The sequence below is a fragment of the Desmodus rotundus genome, chromosome 1, assembly GCF_022682495.2.
Source record: "Desmodus rotundus isolate HL8 chromosome 1, HLdesRot8A.1, whole genome shotgun sequence".
Classification (NCBI taxonomy): domain Eukaryota; kingdom Metazoa; phylum Chordata; class Mammalia; order Chiroptera; family Phyllostomidae; genus Desmodus; species Desmodus rotundus.
Genome location: NC_071387.1, coordinates 51,057,098 through 51,084,045, shown reverse-complemented (window position 1 = coordinate 51,084,045; position 26,948 = coordinate 51,057,098). Strand labels below are relative to the sequence as shown.

The 26,948-nt window shown below is 44.1% G+C and overlaps 1 protein-coding gene and 2 long non-coding RNA genes across 9 annotated transcripts in view; 1 reads left to right on the top strand and 2 right to left on the bottom strand.

Annotated features, from left to right (window-relative positions):
- Positions 1-1,285: 1,285 nt before the first annotated feature.
- Positions 1,286-26,842, top strand: LOC128780861 (uncharacterized). Its single transcript, XR_008426834.1, has 5 exons — positions 1,286-1,363; positions 20,232-20,338; positions 25,746-25,778; positions 26,437-26,532; positions 26,710-26,842. It is a non-coding gene; the product is annotated as an uncharacterized lncRNA (long non-coding RNA).
- Positions 5,683-14,188, bottom strand: LOC128780862 (uncharacterized). The gene is made up of 3 exons (XR_008426835.1): positions 13,885-14,188; positions 13,339-13,618; positions 5,683-7,091 (listed from the first exon to the last, which is right to left on the bottom strand). It is a non-coding gene; the product is annotated as an uncharacterized lncRNA (long non-coding RNA).
- SMARCA2 (SWI/SNF related BAF chromatin remodeling complex subunit ATPase 2) overlaps positions 24,399-26,948 on the bottom strand; it is a 158,373-nt gene continuing 155,823 nt past the window's right edge. For 6 of the 7 annotated variants that reach the window (XM_053924100.2, XM_071221521.1, XM_053924107.2 and 3 more), the window contains 2 exons: positions 26,802-26,944; positions 24,402-25,341 (listed from right to left, as the gene is read on the bottom strand). In XM_053924100.2, coding sequence (XP_053780075.1) covers positions 25,306-25,341; positions 26,802-26,944 — 179 coding nt within the window. In that variant the 3' untranslated portion in view covers positions 24,402-25,305. Of the gene's footprint in view, positions 25,342-26,801; positions 26,945-26,948 lie in introns of all 7 variants that reach the window. The other variant, XM_053924120.2, reaches the window with a different exon arrangement.

Sequence of the window (26,948 nt, the reverse complement as noted above, 5' to 3'; positions counted from 1 at the left end):
TGTGTCCTGGAATAGAGAGGTCATGTGATTTACCCAAGTCCTACAGAGCATGTAGTAGGAGCACCACATGGAGTGGATTACTATTGGTTTTACCTACACAACATCCATAGCTCTTTATTTTGATAATAGTACCCAGGTTTTCCTTGGGGCATCCTCCTTCATCCCCTTTCTGTTCCTGTGGTTTGGAGGCACCATGTTCCCAGATGTCAAGGTGGGCATGACCCAGTCTGGTAGAACTGAGCAATTTGTCTCCACTCCAACACCAGCCTGCCCACAGATGCAGAGCTCGGGAGTGGGCATATGACTCACACCAGGTCGGTGAGACTAGACTATGGGGATTTACTGGAACCTGGGGAAGGAGATGTATTCTGAGACTGATCGGTGTGAGGATGAGGTGAGCGGCCTTTGTGCCATGAAGTTCGCCCGAAGAGCAGTCTCTTCAGGAAGCAGCTCCTGGTCCCATTGGCCCCACTCAGAACTCCACAACCTAGATTTCAGCTGTCAGCTAGTCCAGGTGCCTACTAAAACAGCACTCGGGGGAGAGGGTTAACTTAGTATTTTATGGTGGCAGACTTGTTGGTATGTAACTCCTCACTCTGGCTGGAGAATTACGCCGAGTTTCCTAAACCTGATGACAATTCAGTGCTAAAAGCCAAAATGTGGGCTCTGATAGGAATCTTTCCATCCTTCCTACCAAGGAAGTAGTCATAATTTTAACCACTGTGTCCAGAATGACAGTTCTGATCTGGACTCCCCTGTTACATAGAAGTATGGTTGACAGGTATCACTGTGGAATTCCCTTCAACACAGTCTAAAAAGGAAGCAATAGTTGAAGGCTTTTCTGCTAATCTTCTCTATCCAATATTGTTTTAATTACAAAAGTACTCCCAAATATCAAAATGTCCTTCCTTGGAAATAAAAATCTTCACTGCGATTTCCTCCCTGGTCAGTAAATGGCCTGGACTGAAGAAAGCCATTGTGTCACCCTTCTTGTAAAACTGGGAGAACACATTTGTTCAATCACAATGTGCCGGGTACTGTTGTAAGCCTTTGGCAGGTATCATCACAACCCCAGAAGGAGCTTTTTGAGGGACCTGTAATGTTAGCCAGCCTCCTGGTGAATAAGCACTCACTCTTCACCAGGCACTGTTTTAAGCACTTGTCACACATTAACTCATTTTATTCTTCCATCCTCTTACAAGGGACATAATTAGTAATCAGCAGGGAGGAACTCTGAACCCTGGCAATCTGAGATTGTTCACTCTCCCTCTGCGCCAGAACCATCTCTGAGGTGCCAGTGCAGGTGAACAAAGCTGGCAGACGGTGCGACAAACGATCGACCTCCTTTCTGTGTCCTGTCCAGGTTAGTAAGAGAAATGCATTCTGGGTTAAAACCCTCACCAGTAAAATGGGGCTTAAATCAGTGATCCCCATTGTCGCTTCTGGTTCCATTTTAAATAATAGAACATACGTTTATTATGTTGGGGTTTTTTTTCCTGCCTCCAAAGCAGTAGGACTCATGCAATTTCAATGGAAGATGGGTTCTGAATTTGCAACCTGGTTGGAGGATGGAATTAGAAAACTGGAAACTCTATTTACACGGCCGGCATGCGATATTTATTCGGGTTGTCTGCTTATTCAGAGTAGATTTTAGAGACTGGAAGTTAATAGAAATGATTCTAATGCCCTCTCCCAGAAGCTACCCCTTCTTTGTCTTCAGCTATAAACCATTGTTTTCAAGATGTGGGAAGGGAAGAAACTCCTGTTCTTGGAAAACCTACTTTGGATTTGGTCTGATATTGAGGGAGTTTGCTCTTCCTAAATTTTGGAAGTTGTCTCATTGTCCAGATAAGCCCAGCAGAGGCTGGCATGACAGAGAAGGTGGCTGTGCTTTAGCCTTGGATCTAAATCATTTTGCTACAGGCCTTTTCCACTTGTAATAAGATTTTGGGGCTTCATTTGATCAAGTTTCTCCTTGGAATGGAATCTCAAGTTTCTCTCTTACGAAGGTCACACTGCCTTTGCCTTGCTAAGTCTGAGGAGAGAAAATAGAATTTTCTGGAAGAAACAGTCACTTAACAAACAATTGATTGACTATTGCTCTGAATTTGATTCACTAATCTGAGCACCTTCCACGTGAACTGCAGAGGGGAGGAGAATGTGAGGTGGGTGTGTTTGTCAACTCTGCTCCTCTCAACAAGGGGGAGATGGTTAGCAGGGCAGCAGGGTTCCTCAACTCTGCTCTGTTTTAGGTTAACACTCACGAACTGCTAAATATGCAGACAGCCATCACTCAATATTTAATTTTTCTTGGGGCAAATCGTTTCAATACCTCAGATATCATCACCTTTTTAAAAAATTGGGCTTATTGGGGTAACCTTGGTTAATAAATTGTATAGGTTTCAGGGGTACAATTCCATAGCATATCATCTGTATATTGTGTTGTGTATTCACTGTCCCCAAGCAAAGTCCCCTTCCATCACCTCATCTTCATTATACCCTACTAGCTCAAAATAATGCTGGTCATAACCTCAGTCCTTCGCGGACCTCCCGGTTCTTCTTGCTGGCGTTTCCCTAATACCGACGGTATTAGGACTCCTTGAGCACCTCCAAAACTGTGAGCTCTCCCAGACAAATGGTGGGAAAGGGGAGAACTGAGTGGGAAATGGCAGGTATCACTAAGGTCAATAAAGTTGTCAGGGTTTAGCGAGGAGAACATGGGGCTGAGGAGTCGTGACACCTGCTGTCACAGAGACTTTTGAGTGCAGGTGAGTTCCTCTCCCGGGTTTCTGTAAAGCAGGAAATCAACTTGCCCTGGGCCTTGTGGAGAGTTTGGAAGCAACAGTAGCCACATTTTGAGCGCTCTGGGATGTTGATTTTTGCTTCAGAGAGGACTAAATCTTCATCTATGTCTGTATAGCCTACTCGCATTTGGTTTGTGTGCTTGCAAGTAACAGTCTCCTCAGAGAGTTCCAGTTGAAAGGGGTTTTCTTTGAAAGGCCAAAAGAGCAACTCCGATTTTCCTGGTCACCCACCAGAGAGATGGTCCTGTGGCTGTCCCCGAAAGCCGTGACTGGCAACAGTCCATTCTAGATCACGTCAACTTATGCTCTGGTCTCGGTGGCTTAGGAGTTCATGGATCTTCACAGTAGCATTCTAACATAAATGTAACTCAGCTACCTCTCATTTTCTTACTGTGATTTCTCAATTCTTCTGATTCAATCATGCTTTCTTATCTTCTTCTATCTCCGTGAGAGCTTCCGCTTATTAATGTTTCTCATTCCTCAAAACATTGGCTTATTTAAAACATTAGCTTGTTGCTGATCCCCACTCTCTCTCCTTACCTTTCAGCTTCTGCTTCTGTTCTAACCTGGTTCTTTCCATAATTTTCAATTCAAATTCATGAAAGAGAGAATTTCAGCGGGGCCACCTGATTCCTGTATGGGCACGACTTTTAGTTCCAGGCTACCTCATACGCCATTGCCTAGCTTGCACATAGCTTGATCTTAGATTGGCTGCTGACTTCGGGCTCAAACAAATTAGTTCATGTAGGAGCCTGGAGTGGGGAGATTGCTGGGTTCATGGAACAGAATATGCTTTCTAAACACTTCCTGTATCTAGAGCTTTTACTTGGCCTTCCCTTGGCAACCAGAGGAGCTTGCAGAGTAAGGTGTCTAGGTCCTGGGTGGGTGGAAGGGACACACCTAGAGAATGCAGGGACTCTCCTAAAAGCAGGGACCTTCCATGTCATCATGTGCCAGGTGCTGAAAATAAAAGAATAAGATTCAGTCAAATTCTAATAGAGTGTATCATACTTCCAGAGTAAGGACGAGGAGGAGGAGAAACTGGAGGTTGTGGTCGCAAACTATTCTTTTGCAGAAGTTTGCTGGTAAAAAGAAGGGTAGCTCAAGGTGACTACAGTGATATGAGAGGACTTTGAGTGTTTGAGGATTAAGGACGTCTGAGCATGTTAGTAGATGACGAAGCCACATGGAGGATGAGGGAAAACTGATGGTGTCCTTCTAGGAGCTTCTCCCCATGAGATTGGTTCACGCATCTACACGTTGATTTATTGGTATACCCCACTCTCCATACTATGAACTAGGCTTGGTGCTAGACTCTGGAATAAATGCCACACCTCCAAACTACTTCCAGGTGTGCTTCAGCCTCATGCTCAACCTCACTCAAAGCCAGGTCTTTCCAACTCCATCACTTCCTTTGTTTTGAAAAGGGATCAGAGGAACAAACTGCTTTTTTCAGGTGTTTCTTGCCTCAGGCAAAGCCCACAAGAGCCTGGTGATTTGGCGCCCCCAAGGGGCACCCAATCAGCCCCATTCCTGCTCAGTGATGGACAAGGGGCCCTGAGGGGAGGATGAAGCTGGCAGTTACTCTGCCCAGCCTAAAGGACAGACTTTTATCATATGCCCTGGACTGTTCTCTTAGTCAGGGGCCAGGGGAAGGAGAGGTGGCAGCCCCCTGGGAGCTCCCCTTGGTGTCAGTAACATGTGAGCTTTAGAGTTCTAAGACATGAGTCAAAACCAAATTCTGTTCTGCCCTAGTCTTGTGAGATCGGGTGACTCTAAATTTCCTGACCTGGAAAATGGGGCCCAAAATGTATGATTTGAATGCTTCTGTTAGACCTATATTAGTCAATGATGAGCTTCAAATGGCCCACAGAACTCCTAAAGACCCATGTTCCCAGTTCCCAAAGCCTGGTGGGTTGGTGGAGTCTCAGAGTGTGAAGCAGCCCCAGGCACACTGGAATGTCTCAGAAAACAGGGCGTGGGGGTGGCCTTGAGCTGTCAGGTGCCTAGAAGCCTGAGTATGACATCTGGGCCCCCATGGTCTCTTGATCCCCAATATATGCCGATTGGTTAGCCTAGTCTCCAGACAGCAGGTTCAGTTCCCAGGAATCTCCATTCAGCCTGATTCCATCAGATAAGGATGTAAGGCTCTTACTGTTTTGTTTTTCTCTTGGTCTTTAATCATCAAGGGGGAGTCAAAAACACGCTGCCTTGGCAAGAAACCCCAGGCTTTGTAATCAATCTGTCCCTGAAAATCAGGTTATGGTGTTTCAAAAGACAATTTTTTTTAAAGAAAGAGGTTTTTAAAGGAAAATACCCAAACTTGCTGGCATTTTCACAAGGATGTTATTGATCATCCACGTCAAACTGCCTGAAGGGCTGTTTGCCTACCTTCAGCTATTACTATTTGCAGAGCATCTTATTGCATTGGAGGGCGGGGGTGAGACTGACTAGTGTAGTGAAGAAACCAAACAGCACTTCAGAAGTGGTAAGCCTCCCTTGAGGGAATTAAATCATCACTGAGACTTAGGGTCATCTGTAGAAAGGTGAGCTGTCTACTCTTTGGTGTAGGTACGTTCCATCTTAAAAATCATAGACTGTTAGAGCAAAAAGGAACACTAGAGTTTCTATCAGTCCAAGTCCCTCCTTTGACAGATATGGGAACTTAGTCCCAGACTGGGGGAGTGATTTGACTAGGGTTGGCCAGAAAGTAGAAGTGTTGAGGCTTGAACCTATGTCTCCTGATATAACCGAGCAAACCAGGGTTTGGCCGAGTGGCGTCTTGACACATGACCTACAATTAGTGTTGAAGGAAACAGGTTTTTATTACAGGGTTCCAACCCTGGGGGGCTGAGAGCACTCCTGCTCAGAGCTCTCCTCTCCCACGAGAACCAGCACTTCCCTTGCTCCCCAAAAGGCTACAAGACAAAACCATGCCCAGAAGTTTCCCATATCCTTATCTGTTCTTAAGCTGGCCACACAACTGGTGTCCCTCCTCTCTGGAACGTGCACCTGTGGGTTTCAGAGTCGCCATCCTCTCCCAGAAGCTCTCTCCTTCAATCGGGGGTGTGCTGTCCTCAGGCTCCTACCGTGGTTCAGGGAAACATGTGCTATGTTACACTGGTGGATCGGTGGAGTCCAGGCAGGCACCTGTCCCAAGAGCTTGACTTCTCCATACATCCTTCAAAGAAGCAGAAGTCTGCACCTCAGCATTCTCGGTCACAGTTCAGCTCCAAGCCTCTCCCATGAATGCGTGCGTGTTAGGCAGGTCCCTGCAGCTCCATCAGCTCTGCCACTGACTTCTCCAGGCAGGCTTCCAAGCGTGTCTCCTCTTTCTTACTCCAAACTCCTTGGCTTCCCCCTTACACACCAGACCTCTTGGCGGACCCTCTTCTCTTTCAGCCTGCCCTCATTTTAAATGCTTGTCCCAGAATTTTCTATGTGACGTCATATCTGGCCCCTCCAATGATGTGCCATTTTTGTCAGTATCCCTGTATCTTTTACCTTCTTTTGGCTGCCATCTTTAGTCAGGGAAAGAGCTCCCAGTGACAGGGCAGTATCCGAGGTCATAGCGAGGTCCCCTGGCTATGTCACAAGTCACTATCCACTCTGAAAGTCATGTACACCTTTTTCCCTGGGTCACAGTCCTCTTCCCTTCAAGAAAGGCATGGCTATTAACTTTCCATTGTTATGCAAACTGCCTTAAATGCCTATTTATCCACTTCTCCCTTCCCCCAATCAAGGATTGTGGGGGATACACTGCTACTTTCAGGGACCTTCACTCTGCACCCCATTACACTGACTCCCAAGTATAAAGCTCTTTCCATTATATTTGTCTTATTAGCTAATTCTACAGAATGTGTTGAGCTTTGTAGGATAAAAGAAGAAGGAAGATCCCAGCCAGGGGCATCCACTCAGAGGGGCTGGAGGGGTTGCTGAACCAGTGGAGTGGGGAGGAAACTGGGGAAGTCAAGCAGAGGCCCCTTGATTAGCGCAGGGTTGGTGTGTCAGTCAGCAGGGAAGAGCTCTCTGAGGCATGGACCATTTCAGGAGGAAGGACAGAAACTGTGGCTTTAGAATATCACCTCGAAGAGTCTTTAAGACAAATTCCTGATCAATTATACTGTATAAAGGAGAACAGAGTGGGGGCGGTGAGCCTGTTTGTCTTGTTCAGTCCTGGGCCCCAGCACCGGGATAGTCATTCATTTGTTCACCGCATTCACTACGTGCTGGGGAGAAAATGAAGAGCAGGTACCATGACTGGCTTCATCCTTGTGGAGACTGCAGCTGGGTGGCAGAGACAGAAAATGAATTTGTCACACAAATCAATTCAAATTACAATGTGATGATAAAACCAAAATTACACATTTCCGCATACACGTCATTTATGTGTGTGTACGTATATCCCCCCCCAAAAAGGGGTAAGAGGGTATGTTCCAAGATCATTGTGGGAAGGGCTCCGGGGCCTCATGCTTTATGTGAATTGTAGGAATTTTTAAAAACAAAAATTCACTTATGTGTTAGAATTCAAAATAGTGGTCATTTCCCTTCTGGGCAGGTGCAGTCACTGGAAGGGGAGACTTTTGGGATGCTGGGAATGATCTGCTTCTTGACCTTGAAAGCATACGGGAGTGAAAAAGCATGAAGCTGAATTTTCAAGTATGGCTTTCTGGTTCTGTTAGGTTTGCCTAAAGTATATTCAGGTGTTATTTTGATATGAATAAATAAACATTTAAAAACTGCCACCACGTGAAACGCTACACAGAAGGGAGGCAGTGCAATAAGCAGGCAGCCGAGGGGGGCCTCGCCTCCTGAGGGGATGGGGGAAAGCTTTCTGACGATAAGAGTTTTGAAGTGAGGCCTCAAGGATGTGCAGGAGGTTCTGCATGAGCAGGGAGGGGAAACTGTTCCAAAGAGAGGGAACAGTATATGCAAATGCCTGGTGGCAGAAGGGAATGGTCTGCAAAAGAGGAATTGTAACTGTGTGGGTTGGCAGCAATGTGGAAAATAGGAGATATATAATGAGAAAGGGACTGGAGAAATGGGTGGGGCCAGGGCACACAGGGTTCTGTTTCCAGGTTAAGAATTCTGATGTTGGTCTTAAGAACTGTGGTTAGCCACTGAAGTGCTTTTAGGAGGAGCCATGATCAGGCTTATATTTGAAAATGATGTTTCTGGCTACTGTCGGGAGGATAGAGTAGAGGAGGCAAGTGTAGGTGGGAATGAAGTGGTAAGAGGCTAAAGTGTCCAGGAATACCTTGTTTTATTGCGCTTTATTGCACTTCATGGTGGTTGTGTTTTTTACAAACCGAAGGCAAGCGCCTCCACCAGCAAAGATATTACGACCCCCTTTTTTGCAATGCTTGCTTTATTGTGGTGACCTGAAACTGAACCCACAACATCTCTGAGGGATACCTGTAGTAAACCAAGGTGTTGGTGGTGGATGAGAAAGTGAAGCACATTCGAGTAAAATGACTCAGGCGGTATCCAACAGCGGTGCCATCAGGACTTACGGACAGCATGAATGAGAGGTAAGGGGGACAGCTATCAAGGGTCATTCCCAGTGATGTGACAGTGCGGGCACAGAGCTGGCTTGCAATAAATGTGGGCCACCTGTTGTTGAAACAGGGCCACCTGTTGTGTAGGTGCCCGTGGCCTGCTCTGCTGCCATCCCATACAACACTATGGAGCTGGGAAGGTAGCTCTTGAATGTATTCATCAGCTCATCACTTCATCCAAAAAAATCTCCTTTGGGAAATCTGACATTGTTTTCACTTGGGAATTCAACCACATGGGTTAAAAATGGGGTTCTCAGCCCTGGCCGGTGTGGCTCAGTGGATTGAGCGCTGGCCTGTGAACCAAGGGTGGCCAGTTTGATTCTCAGTCAGGGCACAGGCCTGGGTTGTGGGCCAGGTCCCCCACATTGACATTTCTCTCCCTCTCTTTCTCCCTCCCTTCCCCTCTGTCTAAAAATAAAATAAATAAAATCTTTTTTAAGAATAGGGTTTTCAGCAAAGACTGAGCCCATATTAAATTAGAATATAAAGCTGCAAAATGAGACCACACCCCTGAATTTTATTTCTTTTCAATTCAGTACTCTTAGCTCCCACTTTTACAAAAAATTAGAAACAAAACAGCTTGTGGCTGATGGGCTTCTCAGAATGAGAAAGAGAAGCTGGGCGAGAATTTTTCGAGGACCACATTAGGAGAACTCAGGGTCCTGCAAAGCTGCTCTGAGGGGACGGAGCCAGAGTGGGGTCACAGTCTACAGGAAGTGGGAGAATGGCTGTGGTCAGGAGAAAGGGAGGCGAGGAGGTGGTTGAGGAGAGTGGACAGGTGTAAGCTAGATGTCCCCAACTTCTCCAGCCCTTAGAGGTCACCTTTCCTCCCCTGTGATGCCCAAATGGCCTGAGTCTGAGGATTTATCCCACTTGACCTCTAGAATTCCATTTACTTTTTTCCACAAATTTTAAATTTAAAGTATTTCTGAAACTTTCTGACAATGCATCCAGAAGCCATATATCTGTTCTGGTTGCCTGTTGCCTAAGACTGATTTCTTTCAGGACTGCTGCTGCAAGTTCATATTACGCAAGTTCAAGGGCTGCTGTTCACATAGAGGGGATGGGAATTGCACCCCCTGCCTGAAGTCGAGCAGCGCTCAGATGCTTGGCTGTAGGCAGTGCCCTTTTCCCAAGCCTGGATACAGGCTCATTTCTAAATTCCCCAGGGCACAGAGAGCAGTGGGCTGTAATGCCTATCACAGAACAAAGCAGCAAGCAGAGGCAACCTCCTTCATCTCAATAGCTGAGTTGTCAATGCTAAACTTTTCAGCTCTAGGGCCTTCTGTATCTTGAGGATCACTATAATATATGATCTCTGACTCTTCCAATACAGAATGATGTAAAGGCTTGAACTGATGACATACAGCTCAGCATTAACAAAACTGGAGGGATCAATAGAGCTTAATCAGCACCACAGGGAGAGGAAGCGGCACATAGAGACAGAGTTTGTTCTACCCCCTAAATTTCTGCCTAGCACTTTACCCACTGTACCCCACTGTACTATGAGGTCCTTTTGAATCATCAGATCCTTGAGGACTCTAAATAAGTAAATAAGTGAATTCAAATAGTGTAACATAATCATAAAAGGGTTTTAAAAGATGTTATAGAAGACACATTTTTAGCATTGCTTATTTTTGCTACAACTGAAATTCCCTAGACTGGAAAGCTAGCCCGTGTGATTCATTCACTCAGTCAGTCAACAAACACATCATTGGGCCGTTGGTTCCAAACACTGGGCCCCACACCCCAGGAATTCCCTGCCTTCCCCCTGTATGGTCTAGAATCATGTCATCACTTTATAGCTTATAAAATCTATCCCTTCATACAATAGTTGGGTTAACATCCTTTTTAAATAATACATAGCAGTGTTCAGTGATGACTCACATTCTAGGAGCAAGAGTGACGCAGCGGTAGGACTATAAATTGTCTATGTTTGAGCCTTGGCCTTTGAGTCAGTTCCATTTTTCAATACAGGGAAACTTTTTTTTCATCATAGACTTCCTTCCCTCTTGCTATTATTTTTTTAATAGTGAACATTTAAAAGACTTTGTGTTTCATGTGTCTAGTCGTTTCTGTCTGGTCTTGCGGTGTCATTAATTCTCAGTGTGGGGGATGGATGGCCTGCGCAGCTATCCTAAATCATGACATAGTACCGCCACCAGCCGATAAATAATTAATAAAAGGAGACTTTCTCGTGAAGGAAACTGTCAGACCCGTTAGATTTAGGTCTAATTTCAGTTCCCTTCCTGCAAGTTTTATTGAAATTTTTATAATGTAGAATCAACTTTTAGTAATGCAATAAAATGACTCTAATTCAAGCAGTGGGTGCTTGAGAGGGGAGGTCAGTTAGAATGAATGAAAGTGAAGATTTATTTCTTTGAAGAAACACCTTAAATTCTGCTACCAAAGGCTTTTCTAGTGGAACTGTCCTATTAAGAGACCGCTTGGTTGCAAAGAACAGGGCTCACTCAAGCTGACGAAAAGAGACACTGATGCTTACACGCCGTGGGTTTTTACTGCAAGTCCGCCAAAGGGCTGTCTCTGGCTGCAGGGGCCTCTGAGGCCCGCGCTGGACAGCACAGAGTGCCGGGAAGTTAACCATCTCTGCAGAGGAGCCTCAAACAACGGCGGGGAGGAGTCAGTGGAGAACTACCTCAGCTCCTCACCCATTAGGTGGGACAACATGTTCTACATGGTCTCCTAGAGGTCCCCAGTGAGACTGCACCCCAGTGATCCACAGCTTCAATGATCTCTACGCATATCACAATGCCTTTCTTCCCTTCTTCTGTTCCATTCCCCACTCCCCTGCCAGTGCTTTTGGGGTCACCTTCCAAACTACCTGCACTCAAATCTTTGCCTTGGTCTACTTCTGGGAGAACCCAACCCAAGACTGCAGTGAAAGTAACAAAAGGCAGTAAGAGATGATGTTTATTTTTTTTAATTTTATTATTTTTTTTATTTTTTAGAGATCAGGAAAGGGAGGGGGAGAGAGAGGGAGAGCAACATTGGTGTGAGTTGCCTCCCACATGCACCCTGACCAGGTACCGAACTTACAACCCAGGCATGTGCCCTGACCAGGAATCGAACCAGCAACACTTCACCCTGAGGGACAATGCCCAACCAACTGAGCCACACCGGCCAGGGCAAGGGATGGTATTAGTGAACACATAGGGCTAGTAACCAAGGACAGCCAGGTAGATAAAAACATCAACCCATCCATAAAAGTCTGTACTCCATGTCTGTGGAGAAAGAACCTAAAATTCTTAACACAATGACTGGTCTGTAGTATTTTAATGACAAGCCTTGCAACAATTTTTCTCATAGTCTTTTTAACAATGTGCCAACCTGTGTCCTCAGGGCCTGCCTTCCCCACTTCAGCGGTTACCTACGTTCTCTTCTCTATCCGAGACTCTAGGGATTTTCTCCCTCCTGACCACAAAATCATCTGCTCCCTGCTTTCCTGGGGCGAGACAATGCATAGAATTAACCAAGTGTTATTTTAAAAATTATGAGTCTGAGGTCTTTATTTCCTCAAACAGGCCACACAGCAACTGAAACCATGAAGTTAGGAATTAATTCTTGGACCTTCCCAGAGTCTGCCTGATCTCTCGTCCCTGAACCTCTGTGGGTATTTGCTGTTCTCTCCTACTTTAAAATCTGTTTTATCCTTTTTTTTTTTTTTTGGTTCTGCCATTGACCCAACTCGAATAACACCTAAATGTGATCTTTATGTTTTTACTTCAAATTCCCACGGAAAGGAAAATTTGATTGGTTACTAAGCCTATGCGTTGATTCAACAGGAGAGATGGCCCATCCCCCACTCCCTCCTGGGGGTTTTGGGTGAAAGGGGAGCTCCCAATAAGGAGGGATGGGCCGGCAAGGCCTCTCAATTATAGCAGCTACAATATTAATAGTGAATATCTATTAATAACCGGAATATCTATCATTAGGGTGCTGAGGCTGCTTGAAAGTTGTTTTCTGAAACAAAAAACTTCCCCCTTCAATATCTTTATGGGTAAATGCTTGCTGTTCTGAAGTGAACCAAAAATAAGTTAGTGACATTTAATTTTACTTTATTTCTCATGTTGACTATAATAATTTTCACAGGTTTCTTAGTATATTCTCCATATCTCAGTCGCATTTTCTATTTGTTTTCATTCCCTATTTGTATTGTCATGCCTTACACAATAATCTGTTCATGTTAGGACTGAAACCATGTTTTCTGATTGAATAATAATATATAGGATAGTATGTGATGCACTGAATTGGGGCTTCTTTTGAGACTCAATTGTGGAAACATGAGCATCTGGGGGGAGAAGAGACATTGGCAGCGATAGGCCAATTAATGATTGTATTGTTGAAGGTTGTAATCACTCCAAAACACTCTTTCCCCAGGATAAATCTTAATCTGTCTCTAAAGTTGACAATAAAATCGCTTAGGTGTTTTTGTGTTTCTGTTGTTTCTACTCTGATTAATCACGTCTTACATGCACATTATACTCACTCGAGGAGCAGTAGCGAATAACAAGTGCAGGGTAGCAGGCAGCCCTGCAGAGGGATTACACACAGGGCAGGGCTCTGGTGCCACACTGTCTGTCTGAATCCCAGCTCTGCCACTTCCTGAGTGACCTCGGAAAGTTGTTTAACCTCCCCGGTTACTGGCCTCCCTTGTAAAATAGAAACCATAACAGTCTCTGCCTGTATACTGAGGATTGTATCTAGAACAGCACTAGGACCTATGTTTTGCACATACTAAGCCACAATAAAGTTAGCAAGTATTATCTTTATTTAGTAAAAAATGGGTGAGAGGCTTTAAAAATAATATATCACAATATAGGTTGTCTTTTCTATATGCTTGCATTTTGTTAAGATTACTCTCGAACCCTGTAGTGAAGTGGAAACAGTTTGTCAGGAAGGTCTGCCATCCGAGAGATAGAGTGGCACGTGGATGAGGAAAGAAAACTAACACTCACTGGGTGTCGTGTACGTGCCAGGTCCTTCACGTTCATTACTTCATTTCCTCACAAAGTTCCCTGGGATTCAACCCAGATCCATGTGGCTCCACATCTCACCATTCCACTCTTCCTTCCAAGTAAAATAAAGTCCCTGCCCATCTCAATCCAGTGAACTAAGTAAGAAGCCGGACAAAGGGTTTGAATTTACTTCAGTCACTCACTGGTTCGATGACCTCGGGTGATTTCTGATTTTCTGTCTCCTCCTGTTTTCCAGCTTAGCCTTCTTTCTTTCTTTTTTCTTTTTTAATCCTCACCCAAGGATATGTTTATTGATTTTAGAAAGACAGGAAAGTAGAAAAAGAGAAAGATCAATGTGAGTGAGAAACATCAATCAGTTGCCTCCCATCTGGCTCCGACTTGGGGTGGAACCTGCAACCTAGGTATGAGCCCTGACTGGTAATCGAACCCACAACATTTTGAGGCATGGGACAATGCTCCAACCAACTGAACCACCCAGCCAGGGCCCAGTTTAGCTTTCTTTATTTTCTTTGTGGGCAAACTCACCTGAGATCAGCTACAAAGACCTCAAGCCTTTCAGAGTCCTGGTTCTGTTTTTCCACATCCCCAGAGCGTGTTTGCTGTGAGGACTCTACCCTCTTGGCTCGGCTGCTGTAACTGCCAGACCCGTTGTGAGGCGGCTAAACTAGTGTCCGAACTTGGATGAGCCGGGAGCCAAGGTCCTGGGTGTCTGTCGCCTAAGCCATATATTTCCTCTTGCCTTTGACTTGTTTTCATTCCATGGATCAGAGAGAAGACTATTTTTACTGTAGCTCCAAAAGAAAGACACAGAAATATCAGTGCTACATTAGGCATCTCACTGTTTGGGAATCTTTCCTGTGTTCTCAAATTTCAGTTAAGCAACTGACTCTTAAGAATAACAAATCAATTTGTGGTTTCTTATTTTCACAGTCTTGCTTCTTGGGTAGTTGCTTTGATGTGTCTGAGAGTGATACCATCTTTGTCCCGAAGTGTCACTGGACACCAGCTGGTATAGAGCCAGGGTGAGTGAAAGAGCACTGGCCCGAGTTCCTCGGGGGCTTTCCAGTTGATTTTACCGCCTACTTCCTCTTGGGCTATTTAGTTTCATTTGTTTGAACATTGCTTCAAAGCAAATGTCCTCACTAGTGACAAACAGGTATTAAGTAAACAAGAAAGTATGCAAATTATGGTCATGCTCATTAGCAAAGACTTTTCTTAAAATTGATTGAATGCCCTTGCTAAGGATTTAAGAAACTGGACAAAATATATCAGTGTGTTCTTCCTTTCTCTTCCCCTTTACCTGGTCAGGACTAATGAAATGCCAATTACTGACATGCATCCCCTCCTTCCACTGCATCTAGGAACCTGGTCCTCCAGTCTTCCTTTCTAAATTAGCTGACTTCAAAGAACATTTCAACAGTCTTTTCAAGACCTTCTGAAGTTATTATTTCACTTCTGAATGTAAGAGTTGCTCTTCCCCTCCAGACATATAATCTCTAATCATTTTGTTCATATAAAGTTGACAATTCATTTGTCTCCCAAGCAATGACATGACTGCCTCTGTGCATAATGAAGTATTGCAAAGCCTGAATTTATTGTGAAGCACACAGCAAAACTAATTGCATTTAGCCACCAAAGTCTAATCAGCATAAAAAATTAGAATATAGACACTCATTGAATGCTAGTGCCAGAAAGGACGTTAGAGATAATTTATTATCAGCTCAGCTTACAGATGAGAACACTCAGATCCAGAAATATTAAGAAACTTCTGAAGGTCACGTACCAGCTTTTGGCAAAGCTGGGTCTAAAAATCGGCTTCCCAGGGACTTCAGACTTTTGTCTCTTGAACTAACCTACTTTTTCACATATGCATTTTGAAAAAGAGAGTGAAAATATATTTCTGTATGTACTTAAGAAGAAATGTGATTTCTTGAAGGACATAGATTTTCTGAATCTTTTTGAAAAAATATTTTATGTATTTGTTTTTAGAGTGAGGGAAAGGGAGGGAGAAAGTGAGGGAGAGAAATAATTGACATGTGAGAGAAATATTGATCGATTGCCACTTGCCCACCCCCAACCAGGGACCTGGCCTGCAACCCAGGCATGCGCCCTAACTGGGAATCGAACTGGAGACCTTTTGGTTTGCTGGATGATGCCCAACTCACTGAGCCACACCAGTCACGGTGATTTTTCTGAATCGTATTGCAAGACCCAGTCAAATGCTGCCTTCGCCATGGCAGGTCTCACCCAAGCCGGAAGAACTTTCTTCTCTCTGAATTCTCATGTACCGTTCTTTCCTTGTCATGTGACATTGGCCTCTTCCAATCTTGTGTCCATGACTTACATTTTCTACTGATGATGAGGCTTTTAAGAACATTTTTGCCGTAACTTTATATTTTTGTGATTTCCCAAGTGCCCAGTACACTGGCTGGTGTGGATATGGAGTTTCTCTCTGCCTCCTCTCTTACAAACTTTTAGTACCAAATTCCAAGAAATCTCTAAAATGATATTGACTCTCTTAATCTGAGGAAAGCATTTCCTGTTTGTCTTAAACCAGTAAACCGGAGGTAGAGGGCAGATCATATGCAGGATATGAAGTAAATAGAGCAGGAGCCTGTAACTCGATCAGGTGATAGTATTGTGCTTATTTCATTATTTATGGCTTTCAGTAAATTGAGCAGGGTGACATGACGCTCGGGCCAGTGGATTATTTTAAATAATTCAAGAGTTTAATTTTTCTTTTTGCATGCAGTTTTTAAAAAATTAATTAAAATTTACCATTTGCCTTTTTGTTGTTGCCGCCTCTGGAACTCGGTAAGATCCCATTTCAGCCCTTAGGGGAAAGTCAAGGTTGGGTAATATTATTTTAAAGATCTTTTCTAGCTGTTTTATGTCTTCATTCATTCATTTGGTTAACAAATATTTATTGAACACCAGCCATGTGCCAGTGTGGTCCTGGGCTGGACACTGGGGTACTGTGGCGAATAAAAAAGAAGTGCATAGGATGGTAGGAAAGACAAGTACGCTCGTGCGAAATCAGAGTGACCTGGTGTAGCGTCTGTGAAAGCACACGGAAGAGGCACTTACACTCAGTCATAGGGAGAGCACAGCAGGCTTTCTAGAGAGAGTGGCATCTGAGCTGAGGCCTGCAGGCTAAGTGGGAGTTAGCCAGGTTGGTGTTGGCAGCAATGCTCCTTATCTGAAGCTGCCTGGGCAAACAGTTCTCCGGTCCCTCTGCAAAGTACACTTGCCGGAATCAATCAAAGTCGTGGTCCTCTCGCGGCAGCTCTCTCCGTCAGGATCTGGGGCACGTTGTCCTCGGCCTCCGTGTACTAGTCCAGGAAAGCACCTGCAGGGTTGCACTGGATGACGGTGGAGTCGGAGTCCTGGAAGGCACAAGTCTCAGGAGAGTGGCCTCCCCGTGTGTCCTGAGTCCCAAGAGCCCAGACAGAGTCTGGGTCTGCGAGGCAGCAGGTCAGCGTCTTGGAAGGCCAAGTCCTTGGTGGCTTCAGAGTCTGCTGGGGTAGGCACGATCAGAGCAGCCGCATGCCATTCTGTCCCTTACTACTCCAGGCTGCAGGGCCGAATCCTGGCTACAAAGTGCCTGGCTGCTGCGTCATGGCTCCTTCTCCTCTCCACTCACTCCGCCCGCAGGGCTCCTCCCGCAGGGCTCCTCCCTCACTAACTGAGGCACGGCTGAGTCTGTCTCTTTCAGACCACCCTGAGTTTAAATCCTGACCCGGAACTTCCCACGTGACCTCCTATGCATTTCCTTCCCTAAGGAGCTACATTTGCAGCTTCCTGTACCTTCTACCTTCTCTCAGCTGCCATCTCTAGTCAGGGCAAGTGTGACTCAGTGACACCAGGGGAATGGCCTCCCTGCCTACATCAGGAGTTAGGATAAGCCCTTAAAGTCACTAGGCCTTTTGCCCCAGTGGGGTAGCACAGCTATTAGCTAGCCATCAGCTTGCCAAAGATAAACAAAGTATCTTAAGCCTATCACCCACTTCCCTTAACCCCCAACCATGGGCTGTGGGGAATTTAGGGGGGGGCCTTGCTCTGCACCCTGTTCCAATGTTACCTTTGAACTTTTCAGAAGTGCAATTTCTTGGGCCAACCCCAGTCTTGAATGAATCAAAACTCTGCGAGCAGAGCCAGCAACCTGCCTCTCTGTGTTCCTCCAGGTGATTCTAATGCAGCTAAAGATTGAGAACCATAGGGATAGAGTGGCAACATCCAATGTGATGGCCACCTGTGGCCAGCGGGCTCTGGCAATGCGGCTGAGGCACTTTCAGATGTGCTCTACATGTACAAAAGATACTGGTTTTCAAAGACTTTGTATAAAAAAGAAAAATATATCCATTTTTATATGTTGATTACATGTTAAAATAACACTTTGGAAGATATTGGGTTAAATAAGTCATTAAAATTAACCTCACTTGTATCTTTTCACATTGCGAAACGTGGCTACTAGAAACTTTAAAATGACACATGTGCCATGAGCCCATTGCTCCGTGCTAGTCTATGGTTCGTGAGCCAGCGAGTCTGGTTAGGGAGGCTGAAGCAGCTACACAGAGACGAGCCTTACGGAAGAGTGGAGGCCATCTGAAAGATACACACTTCACCCCTACGGCCAGCAGGAAACCTGGAAGTTCACCGTGATGATGATAAGTCTGATCGATTGGTGTAGGATGAATTCCGGCTGGAGAGCGGCTCGTGCTGAAGAGGAACGCCCATTCACACATGGAAGCCAGAGGAGTAGTCCAGGGGGGAGGTCCAGGACTGGCTCTGACATTGCATGCGTTCTGTGAGGGCTGAATAAGATAAAATTTTCCTCCCACCTTCTAAGCTCTTCTAGCTGGGCTAATAATCAAGTTTAACAGAGGGAGATGAACAGGAGAAAATGTCCAAATTTATTATATGAATGTACATTCAGGGACCCGTAGAATGTGACCCAAAAAGACTTTGGACATTTGAGGTTTATATGCCATTCTGGACAAAGGAGGAGGTACTGGGGAGGGGTCTGGGATTTTGAAGGAGCAACAGGCAATTCACAGGTAACCTGGAGGAAATTAGTGCTAGGCAACCTGTAAACAATGGAACGAGGGGAGGATCCAGCAGAACAGGTTTTTGTGTGAACCCTTCCTGTTTACCATGCTTTATTCAAATTAGGCTAAGGTGGAAATTGTGGAGTGAACATGCTACGATTCCCTTCTTGAAGCAGGTTTTCTAACTGAATCTCTTTAGGCAGGAAAGGGAGAGGGTCAACGTTTCTGAGTCTTTAGTTTTTAATAACCAGCTGAAAATCATATCCTAAAGAACACCTACTGGGGTAGCAAAACTTAGGTCCCCTCCAGTTCTATTTAATATGTGTTTTCAGTGCATATTACTTTGCTGGGTAGGGGAGGAGGGCTCACCCCAAAATGAGTAACAAAATCTTTGTCCCCAAAGGAGTGCACAGTCTAGTACAGAAGGAGACATTGAGAGGCAGGTTGGAGTTCTAGTTAAGAACAAGGACTTTGGAGATGGTCTGCCTGGAGACTGGATCCCGGCTTCACCACTTAACTAGCTAAGTGACCCTGGTCAGGTCATCTCTTTAAGCCTCTATTGTCTCATCTGTAAAATAGGAACAATAATACTGCCTACCTCATGAGGTTGTTGCAGAGACTTGAATGAGCCTATATATATAGCCTTACTTTTGAATCTCCCCATGTATCTAACGTATCTATAAAGTACTTAGAACAGTGTACAGGATAAACAATATTGCGGTTATTATCACCGCCCAGGACTGATGTGGGCATGGAGCTAAGGAATTAGCCAGCCTGCACTGTGAACTGGAATACTGGTGCTATGGTACTGTTTTAAAATCCTGGTATTCCTAAGGCCAAATGCAGAACAGAATGGGTGAAGTTTCTTAAGCCTGGGGCCTCTTTGATTTCACGTTCCTCATTCTGTTAGTTTCTTTTACTCTGGTCTGAATTCTTTAGCTTTCATGCTTTTACTTCTTCCCGGGAACCCGCTGCAAGTTTCCCAGTCTTCTCTGAATCCTCAACATCAACAAATAGTTAGTCCTTTACCATCTCCTCTTGCAGGTCTACTTCCCTGTGCCATGGGTCCGGCCGAGGGAGAAAGTTTGTGATGGCTACTTCCAATGCCCTTTCAGCAGTGAGATGGGCATTAATCTTCCATGATTGCTGAACAGGCTTCGGGCCAGTAAAAGAAGCTCCGGGCAAACCTTCCTTGTGAATTGTTTAAAATCTGCGCATTGTAAGCACACGCTTCCGATGGAAGATGGTGCATGGCTTTCTCGTGGCCTACCCAGACCAGAATTCGAAGAGCAGTTTGATCTGTCTCATATTTCCCCCTTCCGTCAGCCTTAAATCTAATTTCACATCTTCCACAAAACCTTCACGTTCCCTCCGCAGCACTTGGCTCTCACTCTTCCAGCGTTCGTCATTTTTGACAGTGGGAAGTAAACACGGACTGGAAACAACCAGAATGTCGTGTCAGTGTGGAACTGGTTTAGATAACTTGTGATAACATAATGGAATACATGCAGAGGTTAGAAAGAATGAGGCAGCCCTTTACGCACCAATAGGAATGCTCTCGGAGATAAATTAGTGAAAAAGTAAGATGCAGAGAAATGTACATAACTTTGCTACACACATGGTGTGTTAAGAAAGGGGGGAAAAAGCACAATATTTTTGTGACTCTAAGACACCATCAGTTGTAAAAGCATGATTATTTTATTCATCACAAAGACAGGAAAATTGTTGCTAATCAAAATGATTTCATAAAGACATGAATGTGTTTCTTAAAGATGTAAAGATATGTAAGATTTACTTATTTATTTTTCATTCATTCCTTACCAGATATGCTTATTGATTTGAGAGAGAGAGAGAAACATCAAGGTGAGCAAAAAACATTGATCAGTTGCCTTCCGTACATGCCCCGACTGGGGATCAAACCTGCCACACAGGTATGTATCCTGACCACAAATTGAACCCACAACATTTTGGTATACAGAACGATGTTCCAACCAACTGGGCACTTGTCCAGGACAAGATATGTAATTCTTAAAATTGATCAAATATGGCATATTAAGATTTGCTTTTATTTGCATGGTTTATATATCATTATCACATCTTCGGGGCCACTGGGGGCTGCAGCTGCTCTGCTCAGTGGGCTCCTCACTGTATGGACTGCAATGACCATGGAACCTTGGACAGACCTCTGGGAGCCCCTGGAGGAGGCCAAGAGAGATGAGTTCTCATTGGGTGTTGATTTATTAGTCTCCCTATCTGGTGTAGGTACTTTACACTGCTTGCTTTCTGCTTTGGGTGTAAACAGAAGTGAAACAACTTAGAACCAAGTCTAAGTTGTGATTCCCATCCAACCTGGGGACCAGGAAGAGATGCTGTGGTTCGTACTTGCTCAGCCTTATAAAGCAGGCCAGAGATGGGCATTCTGTGGGTGATGAGCCCCCACTGCAGGAGTGTTAAACTGGTCAAGATTGTTGGCCATGGAGGAGGGAGTCTGGGTGGCTGAGCGGCCAGTGAGGGTTCCTGGTTGTGAGGGAGACGTGAACAGGCACTGGAGTTTACTTTCCTTGGTATTTTCCCCACTGCTGAGCATGGGACCTGGCATGGGATACCCTCATTCCATTTTGTAAAGGAAGACCCAAGGAGAGTTCCAGGCTGAAAGCTGGGACTACATTAGGAAAGAAGTGGAAACTGGTATTCAATTGTAGGGACACTCTCCCTATTTAGGTTGTTTATTAAGGGTGTGGATTGTCAAGAAATGATTCTAGGGGATCCAAAGAAATTCTGTAAGATAACATGGTCTGGCTCAAAATGAGGGAAAGTAGGGTCAGAAGTAGACACTTGATTACACTGTGCCCTGCAAATATAGTACAATCCCTTCCTCACCCTGCTACGGGACAGAGACCACATCATGCATCACGAGGCTCTATTAGCCTGGTCCTTTTCTGGAAATAGTAGTTTTATATGGGGTCTAATGCTTGAATCCGTATAATACTGAAAGCTCAGAAATGCAGTTCTACCATTTCTCCAAGTCAACCAAGCTTCAAAAACGCGGGAGTGATTATGGATTCTCTGGCATTACTTAACCGTGAATCATTGCTATCAGGCTGGCCCTCTCCGGGAGATTTCACCCTGTGGCCACACTGCAAGTATTCAACATACCAAACCTATTCAAAAGCAAACAAACAAAAAACATGGTGTCCAGTAAACCTTAGCACACAACAAACTTACCGCCTTGCCACACACAGAAAGGCAAGTTAAAGCCAGTGTCCCTTTGATGGGCCAGCTTCCTCAACAGCTACCTGGCTGAGGACATTTCCTCAGAAGCCCAGAGGAGAATAATTTTGTTCTGACATTCCTGCTAGCTCAATGGGACGGGCGGACAACTAAGCCTTAGGGCCCTGCAGTTCCCACTTTGCCTCCTGGGACCACCCAGAGAAGCCCTTGCCATTTTAGAGTTGAATGACAGGGGCAAGTAAGAGTCCTTCTGCTTATTCACAAAGCCCTTTCCACATGCAACTCAATGTTTCTTGTAGACAATATGAAGTTGGGTTTTGTTTTTTGGTCCACTCTGACAATATCTTTTAATTGGTGTATTTAAACCATTGGTGTTTAGTGATCATTGATATAATTGGAGGAATAGCTACCATAATTGATACTATATTCTATTTTTGTTTTTGTCCCTGTTCTTTGCTTTTTGTCTCCCCCCCTTTTTTTCCCTCCGTCCTCAGGCTATAAGTATTTTGTATGATTCCACCTTTTTCCCTGTTAGAATTTTAATTATACTTTTAAAAATGGTAACTTTTTAAGTGGTTGCCCTTCAGTTAGTATACATTTACAATTAACCTAAGTCCACTTTCATATAACACTGTACCATTAACCAGCAAGTATCTTGTAGCACGGTATTCCCAACCCCCCTCCTAGCCCTTATAATAGGGTGTCACTCCATTGAACTACCCATAAACTATAATCATGGAATGTTATTTTTTAAACTCACTTGTTTGATCAACTAAGTAACAAAGGTTTTTATTTTTCTTTTATTCCTTCTCTAACACTCTTCCTGTCTTTATGTAGATCCACTTTTTAAACCTATATCATTTTCCTCTTCTCTGAAGAACTTCTTTAACATTTCTTGCAAGGCAGGTCTACTCCCTTAATTTTCGGTTGTCTGAGAAAGTGTTTCTCTCTTGCTTTTAAAGAAGTGTATCATAGGGTACAGAGTTCTAGGCTGGTGGGTTTTTTCTCTTAACACCTTCAATTGTCCATTCTCATCTTGCTGCATGGTTCTGACAAGTTAGATGTAATTTTTATCCTGGCTCCTTGATAGGTATTTTTCCTCTCTGGGTTTTTTCAGTAATTTTTTCTGTTTGGATATATGTCTAAGTGTACATTTTTGGTATTCATCCTGCTTGGTTGCTCTCTGAGCAACGTGGCTGTGTGGTTTGTCGTCTCGTTAGTTTTGGGAATCCTGTCGTTACTGCATCAAGTGTTTCTTCTGTACCTTTCCTCTCCTCTTTCTGATAGTCCCATCATGTACGTTATGCCTTTTGCAGTTGTTTCGGATGTTTTGCCTTTTTCATTTATTTTTTCTCTTTAGATTTGTTTGGGAAGTTCCTGTTGACAAATCTGTCTTTTAGTGAGTCTGTGACCCTGGCCTGTGACCCTTACAAGTTCGTCTCAGTTTTTCTGGTTTTTCCCCCTTAGAAGAGACGAGAAGGTTAGAGGACACTGGAGTTCGGTATTTATTTCCCTCCTTCCAGGTCAGTTAGGCTCTGGTAAAACAGCATCTGTTGAGGACAGCCTTGTTCAGAAGAATAGCCCTGGCAGGTGTGGCTAAGTGGATTGAGTGCTGGCCTGAGAACCAAAGGGTCGCTGGTTCGATTCCCAATCTAGGGCACCTGCCTGGGTTGTGGGCCAGGTCCCCAGTTGGGAGTGCACCAGAGGCAACTGCACATTGATGTTTCTCCCCCTTTCTCCCTCCCTTCCTCTCTTAAAAAAAAAAAAAATACAGTGGGCATATTTTAAAATGGCTACTTTCCCCCTCCCTCTATTGAAAACATGAGTTTTTTCCTCCTCTCTACTGTGAGAACCTGATAGGGCTCCTGGAGGTGAGTGAAGCTCATGAAAGAGTGGGGGCCTCCTAAGACTGGCACCCCCAGATCTCCTGCACACGTATCCACACTGAGTCTCCGGTAATTCATTCATTACGTTAGGTTTTGCCAGTCTCCTGCTATGTAGGTCTGCCTGGATACGTCTTCAGTTTGGTCAGCGTTTCTCCTGTGTGAGTGGGAGAGACGACTCCTACGCTGCTTCCTTGCCAGATCAGAAACTGGGAATCTCAGGTGCTTTTCTCTATGCGGTAATATTTTAAGTAATTTTTTTCTTTATACTTTTCTTACTGTCCACATTTTCTATAATGTACATATATATTTATTTTATGACAAAAAATAAGTGTTCTTAAAAAAAATTTTTTTTTATTTTTTTAGAGAGAGGGGAAGGGAGGAAGAGAGGGAGAGAAACATCAATATGTGGTTGCCTCTCAGGCTCCCCTACTGGGATCCTGGCCAGCAACCCAGGCATGTGCCCTGACTGGGAATCAAACCAGCGACCCTGTGGTTCACAGGCTGGTGCTCAATCCACTAAGCCACACCAGCCAGGGTAGAAAAAAAATTTTAAATGAATTTCTGTTAAGTTGGACTAAAATAAAACAAGATTTTCTGGCTAGTAAACAATTTAAACCATTAGAAAAGGTTGGGGGTGTGAGGTGCTGGGTGTGGTGTAGTCCATGGCAGTATCTCTGCTGTTGTTCAAGTTTAAAGTCACCCAAGTAATAGACCCCTCTCCTTCGCACACACCTGGTTCATTTCAGCAGACTAGCTCTCAGCCTCTTTTTTTTTTTTCCCCCCTGACCAAATGTTCTGTAGCAAGAGCCTGTCCAGCCCTTTGCAAGAGACTGTCACTCAGGCACTGGGGTTTCAATCCCCTAGAATTCAAAAACAAGAAGAAACATTTGTTGAGCTAAATTATCTCTTTATTAGGAAAGCACCAACACCACATTCTTGGAAATTACTGGAATTTTATTTGCCTCAGGCTTATGACTTGCAACCAAAGACATTGTGCAAAGAAAGCAAAGATTAAGTACACTTTCGGGAGAAGGAGACAACCCACATTGGTAACATAGGAGATCAGGTTGACAAAGAAAGCCATCCAATGCACTATATAGATTGCAATATTCAATAGCATGTTCAACAAAACCTTTTTTAATCAACTGCAAAAGAAAGTAAGCCATGTTTACAGTAGACATAAATCTTATACAGTTCAAAAAGCATTTTTTTTAGATCCTAGAGCATAAAATGGAAAAATGTCTATGCAGGTGAAGTCTAACTACTGTACATTAATCACCTATTAAAGTTGCTTATATGTACCACAGTGTAAAAAAAATCAATACCGAACAAAATAACAATGTGGAAAATTGCCTGATGAAAAATAAAATAACCAGTGACTTTTAATGGCTTCTCCTGGTTATCAGTGCTACAAAAAGACAAAAATCTTCTCATCTGAACGGGTGATAAAACCAGGCACAATCAAACCATCACCAAATTCGACCCACCCATAGAAATATACTATCCACTCACATATTTTCCATCAAAAGCTTTATTTTGTTTGTTTTAATCTTTGAATCTTTGAGGCCCATTTGGTCACAATATGTTACAAATATTTGTGTATGTGTGCGTGTTTTTTTACACCATGATATCATATGTTTGTCTGGCACTATCCTAAAGCTAGTTTATAGATGAAGATGACATAGAAACGACCCAGGGCCCTTATGACAAATGAACGCACTGGGCAGAAAAGGGAGGGGGAGGAAGAATTCAACTCTACTGAGGAAAAAGGGCCGCATCGATCACTCATCATCAGTCCCACTTGCTTCTGATGGTTCCTAAAAGTAAAAATGAAGATACAATGGAATCAAGTTACAAGAAAAAGAAGACAAAAGCTTCCAAGAGGCCACGCAGAAAACAAATGACGTTTTGGAAACAGTTAACCCTCCGAGCCTCCGCATTCTGTGAGAGCGTGAAAAGCCACCACAGAGGCAATCGACGACCTCTGGGCCAAAAAGAGCACCCCCAGCTGGAAAGCCGGAGCAACGCCAGCCTTTTCATCTCTTTCACTTTGGCATGAAAGGTTTACGCTTCTTTCTTTCCTTTTTTCCATAGCTCACCTATTTTACTTTCAAGCATGGCTACAGGTTTTATTTATTATTGAATTTATTGGGGTGACATTGGTTAATTAAACCATATAGGTGATAGCTAATAATTTCAATTTTCAACATTGTATTTTTAGAAACAGTACCATGTATTTGCTGTCTACTCCCTGGTAAGTCTGCTAAAGAAAACACAGTATTTTAAGTGTATTTGAAAGTGCATGTGTCATGGGTTAAGGCCGGGTGGGGTGGGATGTGAATTCTGTAGCTTTTTCATGAGCCCTGAATGGCAAAGTGCTGAAGGAAAATCAAACTAGCATACACACAAAAATGGAAAATTAACGTTCCAGAAAGAAAAAGGGAGGGGGAGTGCGGGAGGGAACCTGAGGTCCTCTGAAAAGTGAAGGAGATGGAGGGCACCACGGAAGGCAACGGATCGGAAGTTGCTGCTCCCTTGTCGCCCACACTGGTAGGTACAGCGCACTGGACCGAGTCAGGCTATTTGGACCCGAATTCTGCCTCTGCTGTCTACTTACATGAGCCGGAGCAAAACACACAACCTAAGCAATGATTGATGTACTATGATGAGGGTGGCATGTATCTCATGATGCTAATAGAAGCATTAAATATAGTATCACACAGAAAGGTACTCATTTTTGGGCCTGGCTCCATAAATGCTGCCTGAATTTTTCCATGATTAAAAACAACGCGTCTAGGTACTTAAAAATTCATCTGTTTGGGTTTTTTTTTTTTTTTTGTATAGTGTTTTAAAAAATCAATTCAGACCCAGCACCCTGGCATCCTAACACTCTCCTTTATTCTCCCATCTAGTCCTTATTTCATCTAAATGTTGCTACAGACCAGGCACTATGTGGGCTGTTATGGATATAAAATATTAACCGGCCATGGAGAAAAATGCATCTATGAGTAAGCAGTGGGAAGACAGGAAATGGGAAAAGGAACCTTGATTTAGTGTTTTTCATTTTTTGAGGGCTATTAGAAAAGCAATAAACAAAGACCCAAATTCTTTGTTATACAGCATGCAGCTCAATTCACATCCATCAAAAATGAAGTCTCACCAAATCTTTACATGTTCCCTTCTAGGTAACAAAGTGAGGAGCTTGGAAAAGACACGGCAGTACGCGAGGGGAACAGGTGGAGGGTTCCCGGCTACGGTCAGAGGCAGCTGCACTTACGTTGTCATCCTGCTCTTCGTCACTGTCGAAATCACTCACGACAGGTTTGGCTTTTCCTCGATTTGGCCTTTTCTTGCCTTTTCCTTTGTCCCGACCCTTCTCCTCTTTTTTATTAAGCTTGATTTTCACCTTAACAGATTTTGCTAT